Source organism: Haliaeetus albicilla, chromosome 22 (genome assembly GCF_947461875.1).
Source record: "Haliaeetus albicilla chromosome 22, bHalAlb1.1, whole genome shotgun sequence".
Classification (NCBI taxonomy): Eukaryota; Metazoa; Chordata; class Aves; order Accipitriformes; family Accipitridae; genus Haliaeetus; species Haliaeetus albicilla.
Window position 1 is genome coordinate 24,465,917 of NC_091504.1, and position 14,916 is coordinate 24,480,832.

The following is a 14,916-nucleotide window of genomic DNA, read 5'->3' on the forward strand; positions in this document are numbered from 1 at the left end:
GTGGCGTTTGCCCTTTTACGACAGTGTGGCAGCCTCCGCCCCTCCAGCGGGCTGCCGCGCTCGGCGGCGGCGCGGCCGGCATGGCGTCTCCCTTCAGCGGGGTGCTGCAGCTGACGGACCTGGACGATTTCATCGGGCCCTCCCAGGTGGGTGCCGGCCGGGGGTGGCCAGGGTTGGGGCCGGGGGACAGGCCGCGGCCCTCTGACGGGGCGGCCCGGCCCCGCCCTCCGCCCCGGGAGCCGCGGGGTCGGCCCTGCCAGCGCCGCCCGGGGAGGGTGAGAAGATGGCGCTGAGGGGAGGGAGGTGGGTGACAGCCCTGGCCGTGCCGCCGGACGGGTCGGCAGCTCTCGGGCTGGCAGCGTGAGGAAAACGGCACGGCGGGGGGGCACGGGGGCAAAGGGGCCAAGGGCGGCCCTGTCAGACGTCCTTCGGGTGCTGTTAAATACAACGGTGAAAGGGAAACAGCACGGAGATACCTCGCCGTCTACTTCCAGCCAGCGCGCAGGGAATAGAGAGGGCGGCAACGCTGAGGTGCAAGCCTCTGTAAGCAGCTGAAGAGAAAAACCTTCGCCCAGCAGCCGTTCGGTCGTTCCCACCCCGATCTGGAAACTGCCCTAGTAAATGTTAATCTAGACCCCCCCAAAAAAAAAGTTTAAGCCTAAACAAGTTTCCTTGCACACTGCTCATCCACACTCGTGCCAGCGTACAGGAGCAGGTGGCAGAGAGGTGGGAATGAGCAGCAAGGACGGGTCAAGACTGTTCTTTTCAGAGTCTTCAGGCGCTAGCAAAAGTACAAAATAGTAATCCCAGATGTATTTGCTGACAAGTACAGCAGAAGAACTATCCTGAAATGAGATCAGTGGAATGGAGCATAGCAAACCCCATTAACTCTCCTTGCAGTACGTGGGGTTCCTAGCAAAGTCTTTCACATAAATAACGCGACCTGCTTTTCTGTTTCGAGTAGAGATCATGGTTTGTTTTATTCAGTGAGCATAACTGAAGAATCATAATGACTTGTTCCTGCTAGTCTCCGAATCTTGCAAAATGTAGTAAAGCTGGATTAATTTGGGGGGGGGAACCTGAAGATGTTGGCAGAGCAAGGACGGTAAAATGTAGAGACAATCCTAGCTGTAGAAGTAGGACAAGGAGTCATAAGGTGCCTAAACAGTAAAAATTGCACAAAACGCAAACACCCTTGAGACTTCATCATAGAACAATACAGAAGAGTGGAAGCAGTCCATCTGAGGTCGTCAGACTCCTTTCGACATTAAATGAAACTTCATTGGCACTAGCCACATGTTGACTGTGGTGACCACGCCTCCATTGGTTAAAATTTGCAAGGAAGAATGCAGAATCATCTGTAAGATTTTAGCGAGGAGGACTGTGCAGGCAAGCCTCTGTTACTTTCAAGGCTCTGTAAAGCATAGCTGTGTTCTTCAGAAGGAACAGCAACATTGTCCTCTGGTTTTGGTATGATGCTGGAAAAGTGTTCCTTCTGTAAAAAAGGGGTAAGGAGTTTTTGCTTTTACGTTTTCCCTTGGTGGTTATAGATGCCATAAGTAAATCCAACATAGCTTAAGGGAGAGTAAGCGGCACTCACTCTAGAACTAGTGTTTGCATTTGATCATTCTAGTTTCTGTTAAATCTACCTCTTCGTTGCTCATGTCCTCACTTTCGGGCTTTATTTCTCCTTCAGGAATGTATCAAACCTGTAAAAGTGGAAAAAAAGCCTGGAAAAGCAGCAGCTAAGATCAGAATTGAAGCAGATGGAAGCTATTTCCAGATCAATCAGGTATGTGTGATTTTTCTTCATTATTGTGTAAAATATCCAGAAAACCTGAGCGTATTTTTAAGTATTTGAATAGTCTACAGCTATTTAATGCCTCAGAGAGGACCAAGATGTTAGAAAAGGGTCATTATTCCTGTCAGCATTTTCGTATCTTTTTTCCAAAGTCCATCTTTTTAATTACCTGGTTTTATAAGCAGTAATTCCAATTTTGTGTCAGTCCTTTATGCTCTGAAACACTGACATTAATTAGCGATGATTTTCAGTATACGAGCAGATAAGCTGAGAAGTCTATTTTGCCATCAATACTTAGGTATTAGCAGTTCCTAGATTATTTGTGACAATGTCTTTTCTTATTGCATTATGTCATACAGCAGAGTGCTCACTTACAAAGAGATTCAATTAGATACTCTTACATTTTGCCCTGGTTTTTTAAATAATATTTCAAATTATTTGTTAAATAGCCTACAGAGTTCATGAGCCTCCTGCTTCCAAAATCAATGCCAAGTTTTGCAGAACAATTTTCCAGTTTACAGAGAAAAGGTTAGCATTTCTTAGTTAACCAAGCCTGGAATGCGTCTAGAAATGGTGCTTTTAACTTTAGCCAGATGATGACCTTTTGACTTAAAAAAGGGGGATACAGCAGTTCCAAAGGTGTCTCATTTCTTATTTTAAAATTTTAATTTAGTAGTACCTAATTGCTCGGTCTGATTCTGACTTTATTGAGAAATGACGTTCAAGAGGAGAGTCTCAAGGGAAAACTGACTTATTCAGGTCAAATACTACGAAAAATATTTCCTTCCAGTGGCAAGCCACACACTGTCTTTGATATGTTGCCATACAGTTTTCCCATCAGTGTCCACGTAAGTTTTGCACACAGAAAGATTGCAGAACACTCACTATCAATTAAAAATGTTAGCAAGCTTATAGTCTGGTTACACAATCTATTTAGAAGGATTGAAGTTCAAGTTCCTGTGAAGAAACAGCGCCGGTACTATTCAATAACATGAGCAGCATCTGATAGAGGTGACAAAGCTGGCATGCTTTCTCCAGGGTAATATTCAATGTGCACTGGAGATTGGTGATTAAAGGCTTAGGATCATTGTGGTCTACAGTTTTGTGGTTAAAATAGCAGCTACAATCAGTAGCATGTTAGCCATGCTAACCCAGTCTTCAGCCATCCACAAGTTGAAAAAACAAGCAAGATAGGCCCTATTTGCTTCTGGGATAGTATAATTTCAGTGTTTTGGAGCAATGTTAGTCCACCAGATAGCACAAATAGTTGTGGCCTAAGCAAATGTTCTGTATGTAATGAAAGTTATGTTCCTGGTCTTGCTAAAATTTTCCTGAAGTTCCTCAGCATATTTGCATCTGCATGCCAAATAATCCTATTAAAACCAGCAAACTTCAAAGATACTTGTCTTCCTCCTCATCTTTCTAAAAATAAAAGATACTTTTTTTTAATGATAAACCAAGAGCATAAAAAGGGCAACATCTTTGTTACTAAATATAGTAAAGGTGGGAAAACTGCTACCTAATTCTACACTGTGATCAGACTGAGTCTAATCTGTTTCTTTGTAGGACGGAGGAGCACAAAAACTGGAAAAGGCTAAAATTACTCTGAACGACTGTTTAGCTTGTAGTGGCTGCATTACATCAGCAGAGAGTGTTTTAATCACTCAACAGAGCCACGAAGAGCTCTGCAAAATGCTAACTTTTAACAAGGTAAGTGACAAGTCATGGCTAGGTAGGCTGCAGAGTTTGAAAGTCTTAATAGATTGGTATGATGCTTCTGCAGAAGCACGTGTGGAAACAGTGCACATAAAAATTAGTTTCAGAGATCCGAGGACGTTCTCGGTGCACTGTTGTGTTTTTTTCCTATTTTTAAAAAGTAATCATGGGTTTGGAAAGGACCTTTCATGTAGTAAGTTACTGACTTCAGAGTTAAGCTGGGAGACACTTTCTGATGCTCTAGTGTGCTGAAAGTTCTGCATGTGCCATACTAATATTGTCTGAACAGTGTTTGTTTTTTTCCAAAGACTGCCACTCCCAATGAACAGAAATTGGTGGTGGTTTCTGTTTCACCACAATCCAGAGCTTCACTAGCTGCAAGATGTAAAATGGATGTTCTGGAAACAGCAAAGAAGTTGACTGCATTCTTAAAGAGTTTAGGCAAGTGTGGTATTGCATTCTGTTAATCACAGAGGGGACTGCTGGGGTATATGTTAAGCACAACTGTTATGAGCGCACAAGGTTGATGCGATTTAACCTCCTCATGGACTCATAATGTTTCACAGTTGGCATTAGCTAAAATGCAAACTGTCTGCAACTTCAGTCACATAATAAACTTGCAGTGATGGAAGGAAGAAACTTTAAATTTCGGATTTGCAGTCCTCCTGTCAGTTTTGCTCGTCTTACTGTGCTGATGTGTTAGGGTAAAAGGTTCAGTCTCAACTGCAGAGATTGATACTTGTAAATAAGATGTGCAGTTTGAATCCGGTTTGATTGGAGGCTTTTTGTTGTAGTTTGCCGTATCTGTCTTGTGAATTTTAACACAGATGCTGTACTGCCTAGGTGTGCACTATGTTTTTGATACAACTTTCTCAAGAAACTTCAGCCTACTGGAGAGCCAACAAGAGTTTGTAAAACGCTTTCAAAAGCAATCTGAAGACAAAAAGGCTTTGCCAATGCTAGCTTCTGCCTGTCCAGGTATAGTATTAAATTAGTTATGGAAGTAATAAAATGGCATACGAATAGTACACTAGAAAATTTAAATGGATAAATTTACTTAGAGGCTTACTCTCTTCACAATACAAAGAGATCTTGGTGTTAATAGCAGTAGTGATCTATACAGTTACTTAATGATCTCTAAAACACTTCCTTTGCTTTTTGTTACACTTCCTTTGCTTTTGGGGCTGAAGTGAGGCTGAAAATGGTTATTAATGGGTACTAAGCCTGGGGTTGGGGTGATGGTGGGCAGAGTGAAGGGCCGCTTGTTATTTTTTAAATTTAATTTGCTAATTACACTCTTACCAGGTTGGATCTGCTATGCAGAGAAAACCCATGGCAGTTTCATAATTCCTTATATCAGTACCACCAAGTCTCCACAGCAGGTCATGGGGTCCTTGATTAAGGGCCATTTTGCAGAACAGCAGGTAAGGGTCTGAAGCATACTATGCTTAATGGCAAACTGCTAAAATTGAACACTTTAACCTAATATTTTTTTTATTTTGCTCCATATTATACATTAGAGTTTAAAGGTAAAAATTATCTTGCAGAAGCCAGCAAAGGCATTATCTTTCTCACTTTTATTTTATCTAACAAGAAGTTAGCAACTAGGGCAGTAATGCTAAGCACATGCTGCATGGACTACTTAAAACCTCTGCATGTTATTTGGAAAGGCAAGAGAAACTTATTTTTCAGTGTCTTTGTGCTCTCATCTTGTCTGTGTGTGGTATTTTCATGTTGTTTAAAGTTGGTGAATAACTTAAAATAAATTATCCTAAGACAAAACTTCAGTCAGCACATACGTGCAGATCATGTCTTGTCTAAAAATTACTTGCTCGTTCCCAACTTAATGTTCTGTTTCAGTTTGACTTAGGTCTGTTCTCAGTCTTTAACCTTTGGAATCTTTCCAAATGTAAATTTGATATTTGAAGACTAGAGTTATACTGATAGCCTAGATTTGTCCAGTAAGAAACTTAAGCACCAATTCTGCTTGTTTGATTTATTGTCCATTAATGAGCAGTGGTTTAACACTTGCATTAAGTAAATGCTGACATCTGCATACTTGTTACAAAAATTGGCAGCTACTATGAATGTTTGGCACAAGATACTGAAACAATGGCCTTGAGTCAATGACTTGTTTCCTCAGCCTGTGCTTATTTCTTGGATGGTCATGAGGTTTTTGTGTGACTCCAGATCATTTCTTAGTTGCTGATGCAGGGGCTGGGGTTTAGTATTATGAAGGAATTATATTCTCTAACTGCATAATTAGGAATTCACCTCACTGACTGACTGTGTCTTCATCATCTGCACTAGCAAAAGGAGGTGGAGGGGAAACCAGTAAAAGACCACACTACTGACACTTGCTACAAACTAAAATTGGGTTCTATGAGAGAAATAATTTAATCTATATATAAATGTATGTGTGTGTATATATATAAAAAATAAACATTCACTAATAGTGGGGAGTATTTCCAGAGGCATGGTGACATTGGTTTCATCATTCTTGTTCATACCTGGAAGACACCTCCCTCAAGATAGGTTTGATACTGGCCAATCCAACTGCACAGCTTTGTCTTTCTTCCAGCACTTAACACCTGACCAGATATACCACGTAACAGTGATGCCCTGTTATGACAAAAAGCTAGAGGCTTCAAGGCCGGACTTTTTCAACGAACAGTACCAAACTCGTGATGTGGACTGTGTAATCACCACAGGTAAGCAGAGCCAGAGGTAGTCCAGCTAATACCTGGAAGCCTCAGAGCAAGGTGTTTGCTACTTTTAATAACCCTTTGCCTCTAATAGAGGGTGTAGTGTATGGATATTGCTGTATAATTACACTTTAATAATGCAGCTCATGTCCTGGTAAAAATTGCAGATGCAGTCTTATATACTGATCTATGGATTTTGTTCTCCTTTATCCCCAAAATAAGAACTTTTTATGTCTGTGGTTCTGTTTTAGGAGAAGTGCTAAAGCTGTTGGAACAAGAAGGAGTATCTCTATCAGATGTAGATCCTGCTCCGTTGGATAACATGTAAGAACAATATCTCATCTGCATCTTCAGTCATGTTCTTTTTCATCCAGTATTTATAGATTTCTTCAACAGAATTTGCCTTTCCACTACTGTTCTACACAATTTGCATGTGTTTGCGTTTGATTTGTGTCACTGAATCAGTACAAATGTGCATTAAAATACTTAATCTACAGAGTATTGATGAATTTCCACTTTTGGAGAACCTGTAACTATTTGTTCTAGATTTTAGTCATCCAAGGATTAGCAGCTCTCACTGTAAATCAGCAGGATTGCTAGAATTAGCTCTGTAAGAGTGTAACGGCAAAATAATTGTGCAGAGAAGTACAAATTGCACGACAGTCATTTACTTCAGTTACTGTCACTTGCAGTATAGCTGGTGGAATCCCACAAAAATCTACCTGCAAACTTTGAAAAGTGAAAAAATCTAGATCAGTGATAAAAGAGTTTGCTAAAACAAAGCCTGTTACTGCACTGTACTCAGTTTGCTTGTCTCTGTTGCTAGCTATCAGGGCTACTGTAAGGATTCCAGAATTAAAGCATAAATAAGAAATATTTAGGTCACTCAACTAATCTCTAGGAGTCTCTGTTTGTAAAAAAAAAAAAAAAAAAAAAAAAAAAAAAAAGGATCTAAAACATGTGCAAACCAGATGAGACTTTAGTTGCTTCAACTGAAAAGTAACATCTGGTTAAGTGACAACTGCACAGAGATCTAAGTAACTACGGAAACATTAAAATCACATTTTACTCGTCTAAATTGACACGCAGTGGTGGTTCCGCACTGAACGCTAAACCAAAGCATTCTTTTCTTCAGTTGAAAAGAAATGTCTTTGTAGAACTTTGCACATTAATAAACAGAAAGTCTACATGCGTGGCAACCTTTAAAAATTATAAAAGATGATAAAGTGTATGATTCAAAAATTTATAGCTCAGACTCCTTAAGTTTTTAGGAAAGATTTTGATACCCCAAATATGCAGCATCTAGCACATGATTAGAATGTGACACTAGTCTGTTTTCAGCTGTACCCCTTGCAGATGTGACACTTTTGTTTTGAAATTTGGTTTATTTCTAAATAGCCTTCAAGTCTTTCTAGTACAGCCAAGTGCCATTGGCTGCCTTTGCTCAAGAATTGTCTCATCAGCACATGTATGTTGACAGCTATGAAGGGAAGTGTCCTTACGTGCAGCCTATTTCCTAAATTAGTTTTAATTGTTATAAACTTAGGTTACTCCTGTGCTTCTGAAAAGGAGAATGTGAGATAGAGACAGTCTATTGCTGTCCAATCCCTTTCATGTAAGGGATACTTAATTTAAAAAAAGAGATTTAAAATAATATGCGTGCCCAGAGCCTCAGTTTCTGCCTGCTACAGTTCAGAGGATCAGTAGGTTGTAGGTTTCACATAACACATTTACTAGCACAGATCTATTTATGCACACTTTTTCCAGGATTAAGTATCTTTTTCTGACATAGCGTATGCACAGATTGCTTTCAGATCAAAAAAAGAAGAGTATCCTCAGCTGTAGTAAATGTCTGCATGATTGAGTTCCAAAAATACAACTTCAAAAGTTGCCCATCTAAACAGGTACTTCTGTTCTATCTGCTTTATTGTTACACCCCTAACAGAAAATTGAGGAGAAAAAAAGATTCTGAAGTGTTTGGGTTCCCTTAGGAAATGACATTATGGAAGTGTCAGTTATAACATAGAACTGAATGTCTAATTACTTGATAAAAATCTCTGGCCAACTTCTTAGGAGTAGATTCTGAGCACCAGGCCTCATGCTTGTGGTGATAAAGTGCCTCTATAACCTTTTGCTAGCTTTAACATACTCAGTAAATTGACTGGTTACAAACGTCACGTATTCCTCAGAACTTGGAGCGTTCACATAAGCAGTCCAATGGCTGTTGTTCTGCTTTATCCTCCAGCACGTGGAAAAGCCCATTAAGAGGTTATTACATTTGGCAGCAAGAATGAGATAAAGCGCCAGAAATCCCAGGACTTTTGCTGGTATAACCGTTTGCTCCAGGCCAGCACTGAAGCTTACTGGCAGCCTCATTTTAAGAGAATAGCAGTACGTGAGGCCAGACACACTGAAACATTTTGTTAATGAAGCTCAGTTCCTGTAAACAAGATCAAATTAAAAATAGTTTGAGGGTGATTGCAGGCTAAAGTGTTGCCTTCTGCAGTTCTTCCAAAGCTAAGATTTTATCTGCAAGAGGCAACATCTTCGATTTGACTTGAAACTGTTTGGCCTGAATTCAAGTGTTTTCCCTTCTGCAGCTGCTAGTAGGAGAATGCAAGTGTCACTGCCTGATGAGTGCTTATAAGCAGATCCCTCATCTTGTTGCTTTCTCATAACAAAAGCTATTGTTGTGGATTCCATCTGGTGAGCTATTCTCAGGAAACATTATCTTGACCTCTGAATAGTTGGTTGTGTTTTGGCATGTCAGTGAGATGGAATTATTTGTGCAGAACTAGAATTACAGAACGTACGTTAACATAGTTGTTCAACACCAAAAATGTGTTGAACTTGAACCAGGATCCCACCAAGGACAGCCGTGTACGGAGCAAATGTCCTGGCATCGTTAGATTTGTTCACCTTTGTTACATAACTTTAAGCACATGAAACCACAGCAACATGGATTTAATCTCTCTGGGCTTGTGATCATAGCACTGATACCTCCCTGAAGTGTTCTCTCATGTCCCAGCAACCACATCTAAAGTACCTGGTGTCAAAAATTGTGTTATAACACAGAACTAGAGCTTTCAGTAATGAACTCTGCTTTTGTTGATGTTGCAGAAAAGGTTTAGCACAGATGAGATGTCTCTTGGCTGAGACAGGACTTCTGCTAGGTTGTGTTCTCCAAGAGAAGCTTAGGCTGCACAGACCCATACCACCATTGCTTCGTTATTTCCCTCCTCCCATTTCCAAGTGTAACCCAGGATGTTTGTAGAGGTATTAAACAGGAAGCTAACAAAATATGCATGTCAGATAATTGCCCTTGTAACTCAAACATTCCCAAACATATTTTTGATATATGAAGATTTAAGTTGGCAGTGCATGGGTCAGGCCTTGTGGCACGTGACAGTATTTCCACTGAGCTTGACCCAAAGGATGCTAGGCAGCACAGGGTTAAGTCTGCTGGGCTCTGAAGCTATAAATAGTTGGTTCCCAGGAGAATGGGAAAAGCTAGGAGCTCAAAGGGAGCTGGTCTGTGGCTTGTTCTGTTGCTTTTGAGTCCCCTGGACCTTTGCATTTGTGCTGGTTGTTCTGCTTTAACAAAGATTCCCCCAAAACTGCTTCCTTCTTCCCTTCCCCCAGGTTTAGTAGTGCTGCAGAAGAGGAGCTCACTAGCCACTCAGGAGGTGGTTCTGGTGGTTATTTGGAGCACATATACAAGCATGCAGCCAAAGAGCTCTTTGGAATTCAAGTGGATACAATTCAGTACAAACCTTTAAAGTAAGAAGTTTAAAGTCCTACAGAAATCACTATTTTTATTGCTGTTCTGTTCATGCTGTTATCTTGCTGATAGGCTGAAACTTTCTTTGCAATGTTAAATATTTTACTTAAAGGCATGGGAATTGGCTCCTCACTCCCACAGTTGCTGAGCAATAAATCAGCCAGCGCTCCACACAGCCTTTCCCTTGGAGACTTCTGGCCCCTTCACCACCCACACACTTTCTTTTGGCCTGATGGATTTTCTCAGTATCAAGTTGCAGACAATTTCTAGAGTAATTTAGAAGACAGAGCTCACATAGATCTAGGCTTCCTCACCTGCAATCAGACCAATAAAGTAGATTTCTTACCAATCTAACTATCACCAAATAGAAAATCTTGCGTCAGGGCTTTGGGGCTCTGTTTTAACTATGTTGTGGTAAGACAGAAAACAAGTCACTTGAGCTTAGGCATGGAAGCTCATTCAGCTGAGATTACTTCTTGCTTCCCAGTTATAATATTAAATGTATCCTTTGTAATGAATTATATCCCTGATTAGCAATATTTATGTTTAGGATTCTCTGGTCTAGAGAATCAGTCTAGAAACAGTCCCCTTGAGTCTCAATATGAAATACTTGATAAAAATCAAATTACTTACTCTTTTATCAGGAACAGGTATTTCCACTAACCTTAGGGGTCTGGAAGCCTTCAATAATGATTTGCTCCCTGGTTTTATGACCCACTGCAATTTAAAAGTTTCCTCAGTGGCCTCACTAATGTATGAGTTGGCTGAAACCAACTCAGAAGGCCTATCACAATGAAACTTTTGTTTAGGCTCCATTTGCTTAGCTTTTAAGGATTTATTCAGCACAGGTGTTCTTCAGCAAACTCAGTGCAGGTGGCAGGTCCTCAAACAAGAGTGGAAAAGGATCTGTAAGCTAGTTCCTTCATCTGTTTTGTTTGGGTGGCAAAGAACTAGGACAGCTTTCTTGAATAAGATTTCACAAAGAACTTTGTTTTAGCACAGGGCTCTTTGAAGTTTAAAATAGAAGTTAATTTGGATAAGACATTTTCTCTGCTCTTGTTCCTCAGAAACAAGGACTTCCAGGAGGTGACACTGGAGAAGGATGGAGTAGTCCTGCTCCAGTTTGCTTTGGCATATGGGTTTCGAAACATACAGAACTTAGTGCAAAAGCTGAAACGAGGGAAATCGCCCTATCACTATGTTGAAGTCATGGCCTGCCCATCAGGTAAGACTGCACAGGGATTTCACTGTTAGAATCCATAGCTGTAAGAAGCTATATGAAACTATACCTAAAACATAAGAACAATGGGCAATTTCTTACATCCTGAATGTTGTGGCAAAGCCTTCAAACTCTTGAGATGCAATAATCACAGCATCCAAATTTCAAAGTTGTTTGTGTGTATATTTTCCTACCTAGAAGTAAATTCTTCAGGATTTAAGTAATTACAGTTAAATTCCATTGCGCAAAACTTGCATAAGTAGTGCTTTTAAGGAGATCCTCCTGGTTTTCCAAGCTCTTTGGTACATGAGGAGATTCTTCCTCTAAAATTACACAAAATTGACTGTTATGCTTTTAGAGAATACTTGCTATGGCTGGTGAAGAAAGTCTCTTTCTGCCTGTTTTATTCCCTTTTCCACTTTGTGCAAGCCTTCCTTTTTCTCCCTCCTGGTTCCCTTCAAATCTGCTAGCAGAGAGCACAGGCAGCTCGAACCCAGCCTGAAGGGATGCTGAGCTGCCACTCTTGGCACTCTGAGCAACCGCTCTCTCCCCGAGGGTCCGTGCACCTCCCAGCCCAGAAGGCTGCTCAGCACCAAGACACTGCTTTGGGCAACTCATAGTGCACCTCCACCCCAACAGCAAACCCAGAACATTATCCCAGGCATGTTTATCTTACCTTCAGTCAAGACTCCAAGGCTGTTCTCACCCAGATTGTGTTCTGCCCCTTTTCTGGAGGCACAAGGTGAGAGCCAGAGCTCCCTGCTGCTTCTTACCTCTGTCTCCCTGGCATGTCCCAGGCTGACTTGGCAGCCCTCTGTCACAGCAGGCTGAACTAGCACTGGGGCGCACTGGGCCAATGATCTTCTCTCTAGGGCTGCAGCCTGCCCTGCTCCTGTTAGATAACTGGGGAGTAAACCACAATTACAATGGTGTTTTCATTTCTGTAACTGTTTGCAGGTGCAGAGTAAATTAACTGTAGTTGGGGGGGGTGTCTGATAAAGCTGAAGTGCTTTCCAAACTTTGTGACATTTTCTCACTTTGTTCCACATAGGCTGTTTAAATGGAGGTGGTCAGATCAAGCTAGATGGTGAATCCAGCAAGGACCAGCTTCAGCAAGTTGAGAGGTTGTATGAGTCTCTTAAGACTGAAATTCCAGAGAAGAACCGGACTGTAAATGAACTGTATGAGCAGTGGCTGGGTGGCGTGGAGTCAGAAAAGGCTGCAAAAACTTTGCATACAGAGTACCACGCAGTGGAGAAAACAAGCACTGGATTTAACATCAAATGGTGAAGATTGACACTGTGAAGCCCAGATACAGATACTCAGTGCCTTTTTAACTCAATTGTATTTAAGGTTCTCAAAAGACAGCTAAAGTTCTGTGCCATCATGGGAAGTTGGCAATTTCTGACTCCCGTTAGGGATGAGAAGGTAATGTGCATATAAGCAGACAATATTAATTCCTACAGCTTTATAATTATTGAAGTGATGTAAGTAAAAACCAAATGCTGACTTAAAACATGTCAAAAGAAGCAGTAATGCATCCTAGCCTCCACACAGTCTTTAAGGACTAAATTGCGCTCCCTTTGCAACCCTGTTCCTACAAGAACTGATGAAATCAAGGTACTGAAGGATTTGGCTTGCAGTAGACTGTAGCCTCTCTGAGATAAGCTTTATGCTACATGACAGTATTACTCATCCAGGCCTTGCTGTATTTTCACAGCGCTAAGTTTTATGGCTGTCTCTGTCGGGACATCCTCATTTAGTTATAAATGGTCTAATTAGACCTTGGTTCTGTTTTTCCATTCCACTGCCCTTGAGCTCCAGCTGCAGTATCTGCCCTGTCAGAGGGGGTGGGTGCTAGCAGCCTGGGATCATGTGAGAAGCATCATCTCTAGGGCTATTTTATTGCCTGCTGAAATGTGACTTGAATGAATGATTAAGAAAAAAAAGCTAGAGTGATTTTTTTTTTTCTTTAATTATAACAATTGTCTATAACTGTGGGCAATTACATCTCTCTTTCTCTCCCTAAATACACAGTAGGGAGTGTCATAGAATTGTCACATCTACCCCATCCTCAACAGCCAATTACTGATGGATAATATCCTTAAATTCAGATAAAACAATTTTTTACAGTGTTTCAAGTAAGAATTTATTGCTAGCTTTCTTTCCAACGAAGGACAAAGTCCTTGGTGTCTCTGAAAGGTGTTACTTTACAAAAGTTAATAGAAGAAGGCTGTGAGATGTAATCATTACAAGCAGTTTATCAGAACAATCCAAGAGGTTAGTAAAAACACATCTGGTTTAATGCAGTGTATTACAATGCCTTGCCAGAAGACAGATGGATGTGAAACAGATTTGGTCTTGTTACTGGAGATGACGTGTGCCCGTCTTGCTATCTGTAATTTTACATACAGGTATTTGCAGAACTATTCACAGAAAAACAACTGAATGAATAACTCTGTTTTGGTCTCTTTAATCTGAATATCGGTTTTCCTGGAGTTACAATGCATATGGGGAGGCAAAGGCAGTAGTGGGAGGATGTGCAGCTGTACCTGAACTCAAGAGGAAGGGACACTGGCAGATGGGGAATCTCTTCTTGTGACCGCTGTAGCTGCAAGTAAATACGAACTTAAGAATCGCATTATTGAATCACTTCAATATTTCTCCTTTTTCCAGTTACTGCTATGTAAGGAAGAAAGGACAGTGCAGAAAGTAGAGTTAAGTGGACGAAAACTAAAAACAAAGCTGCCACATTGCTTTGTTCCTTCAGAGTCAGTACAAACAGGTGGAGCTGGTTACTGCATCTAGCCCAGATTGAAACCTTGCCCAGACCCTCGTCAAAGATAACCCTCACCCAGTTACTGCTGACCTTGAGCTTAGGGCTGTCAAAAAGCAAAGCTGCCAGACCTTGACCTGCCTCTTGTAACGGCTTCTCTGGCAGTACTTGCCTGTGTCCTTCTCAAAGCCTCTTCCAGTCTTCGTTAAAAGTAAGCCAACAGTGTAAAAGATGGGTTTTTTTAATGTTTTTAATTAAAAGCTTTACATTTTTCAGGTGTTGCGGATCAATTAGTGAATTCACAGTGTTCATAAGGCAAGAATCTCCCACTGCTTCCCCCTCCCCACCCTATTCATTTTACAAGCAAGTTGGCAGTTTCAGGGAATGCCCTTTTCCATGCATAGATTTATAACACACAGTGTTATGCTAAACCATAAAATTTTTATCTACAGCAAGAGATACCACTGCTAATGTAAAGTCAGTCCAATACGCTGAAGTGCTGAGACCATAAACTCTGTACATCAGTGCAAAAGAAACACATTCTGTTTCTGTTGAGAACATGCACGTCAGGCCAGAAGTGCACAAATAAATAAAGCTAAATTAGCTGTAGATTAAACAATTGCGGGGGGGGGGGGGTCTGCATTTTGTCTCTTCTCCAGTTACCAGGTTACCAACATGCACACCGCTAAAGCCATCAGAGGAGTCTGCGCCCAGAACATACTGAGACCTCACCTGCTACAGACGCTCCCAGGTTTCTGTTCTCGCCGTGGTATTGAGAACAGCTTGAATTTCTCCCAGCCTGCATGCTGCTGCATGTTCGCATGAGTGAACTCGGCTCTAGTTCTGGAACCCTCCCCGAACACACACAGGTGCATCTCTGCTCCCAGTATAAATACACTGCCAGAGGAACACCCAGGT

General features: G+C 41.2%; 1 protein-coding gene and 1 long non-coding RNA gene across 3 annotated transcripts; one reads left to right on the forward strand and one right to left on the reverse strand.

Annotated features, from left to right (window-relative positions):
* The first annotated feature begins 34 nt into the window (after window positions 1–34).
* On the forward strand, window positions 35–13,678 carry CIAO3 (cytosolic iron-sulfur assembly component 3). 2 transcript variants are annotated; one of them, XM_069810478.1, is made up of 11 exons: window positions 35–146; window positions 1,697–1,792; window positions 3,368–3,511; window positions 3,826–3,958; window positions 4,361–4,495; window positions 4,823–4,941; window positions 6,099–6,228; window positions 6,474–6,546; window positions 9,865–10,002; window positions 11,071–11,228; window positions 12,274–13,678. In XM_069810478.1, the coding sequence occupies exons 1-11, from the start codon at window positions 81–83 to the stop codon at window positions 12,510–12,512; spliced, it is 1,431 nt and encodes a 476-aa protein (XP_069666579.1). In that variant the 5' UTR covers window positions 35–80; the 3' UTR covers window positions 12,513–13,678. The 2 variants fall into 2 exon arrangements, with proteins under 2 accessions (XP_069666579.1, XP_009915787.1); XM_009917485.2 differs by lacking the exon at window positions 35–146 and adding an exon at window positions 1,354–1,508.
* On the reverse strand, window positions 962–1,763 carry LOC138690574 (uncharacterized). Its single transcript, XR_011329369.1, has 2 exons — window positions 1,650–1,763; window positions 962–1,495 (listed from the first exon to the last, which is right to left on the reverse strand). It is a non-coding gene; the product is annotated as an uncharacterized lncRNA (long non-coding RNA).
* Window positions 13,679–14,916: the final 1,238 nt, after the last annotated feature.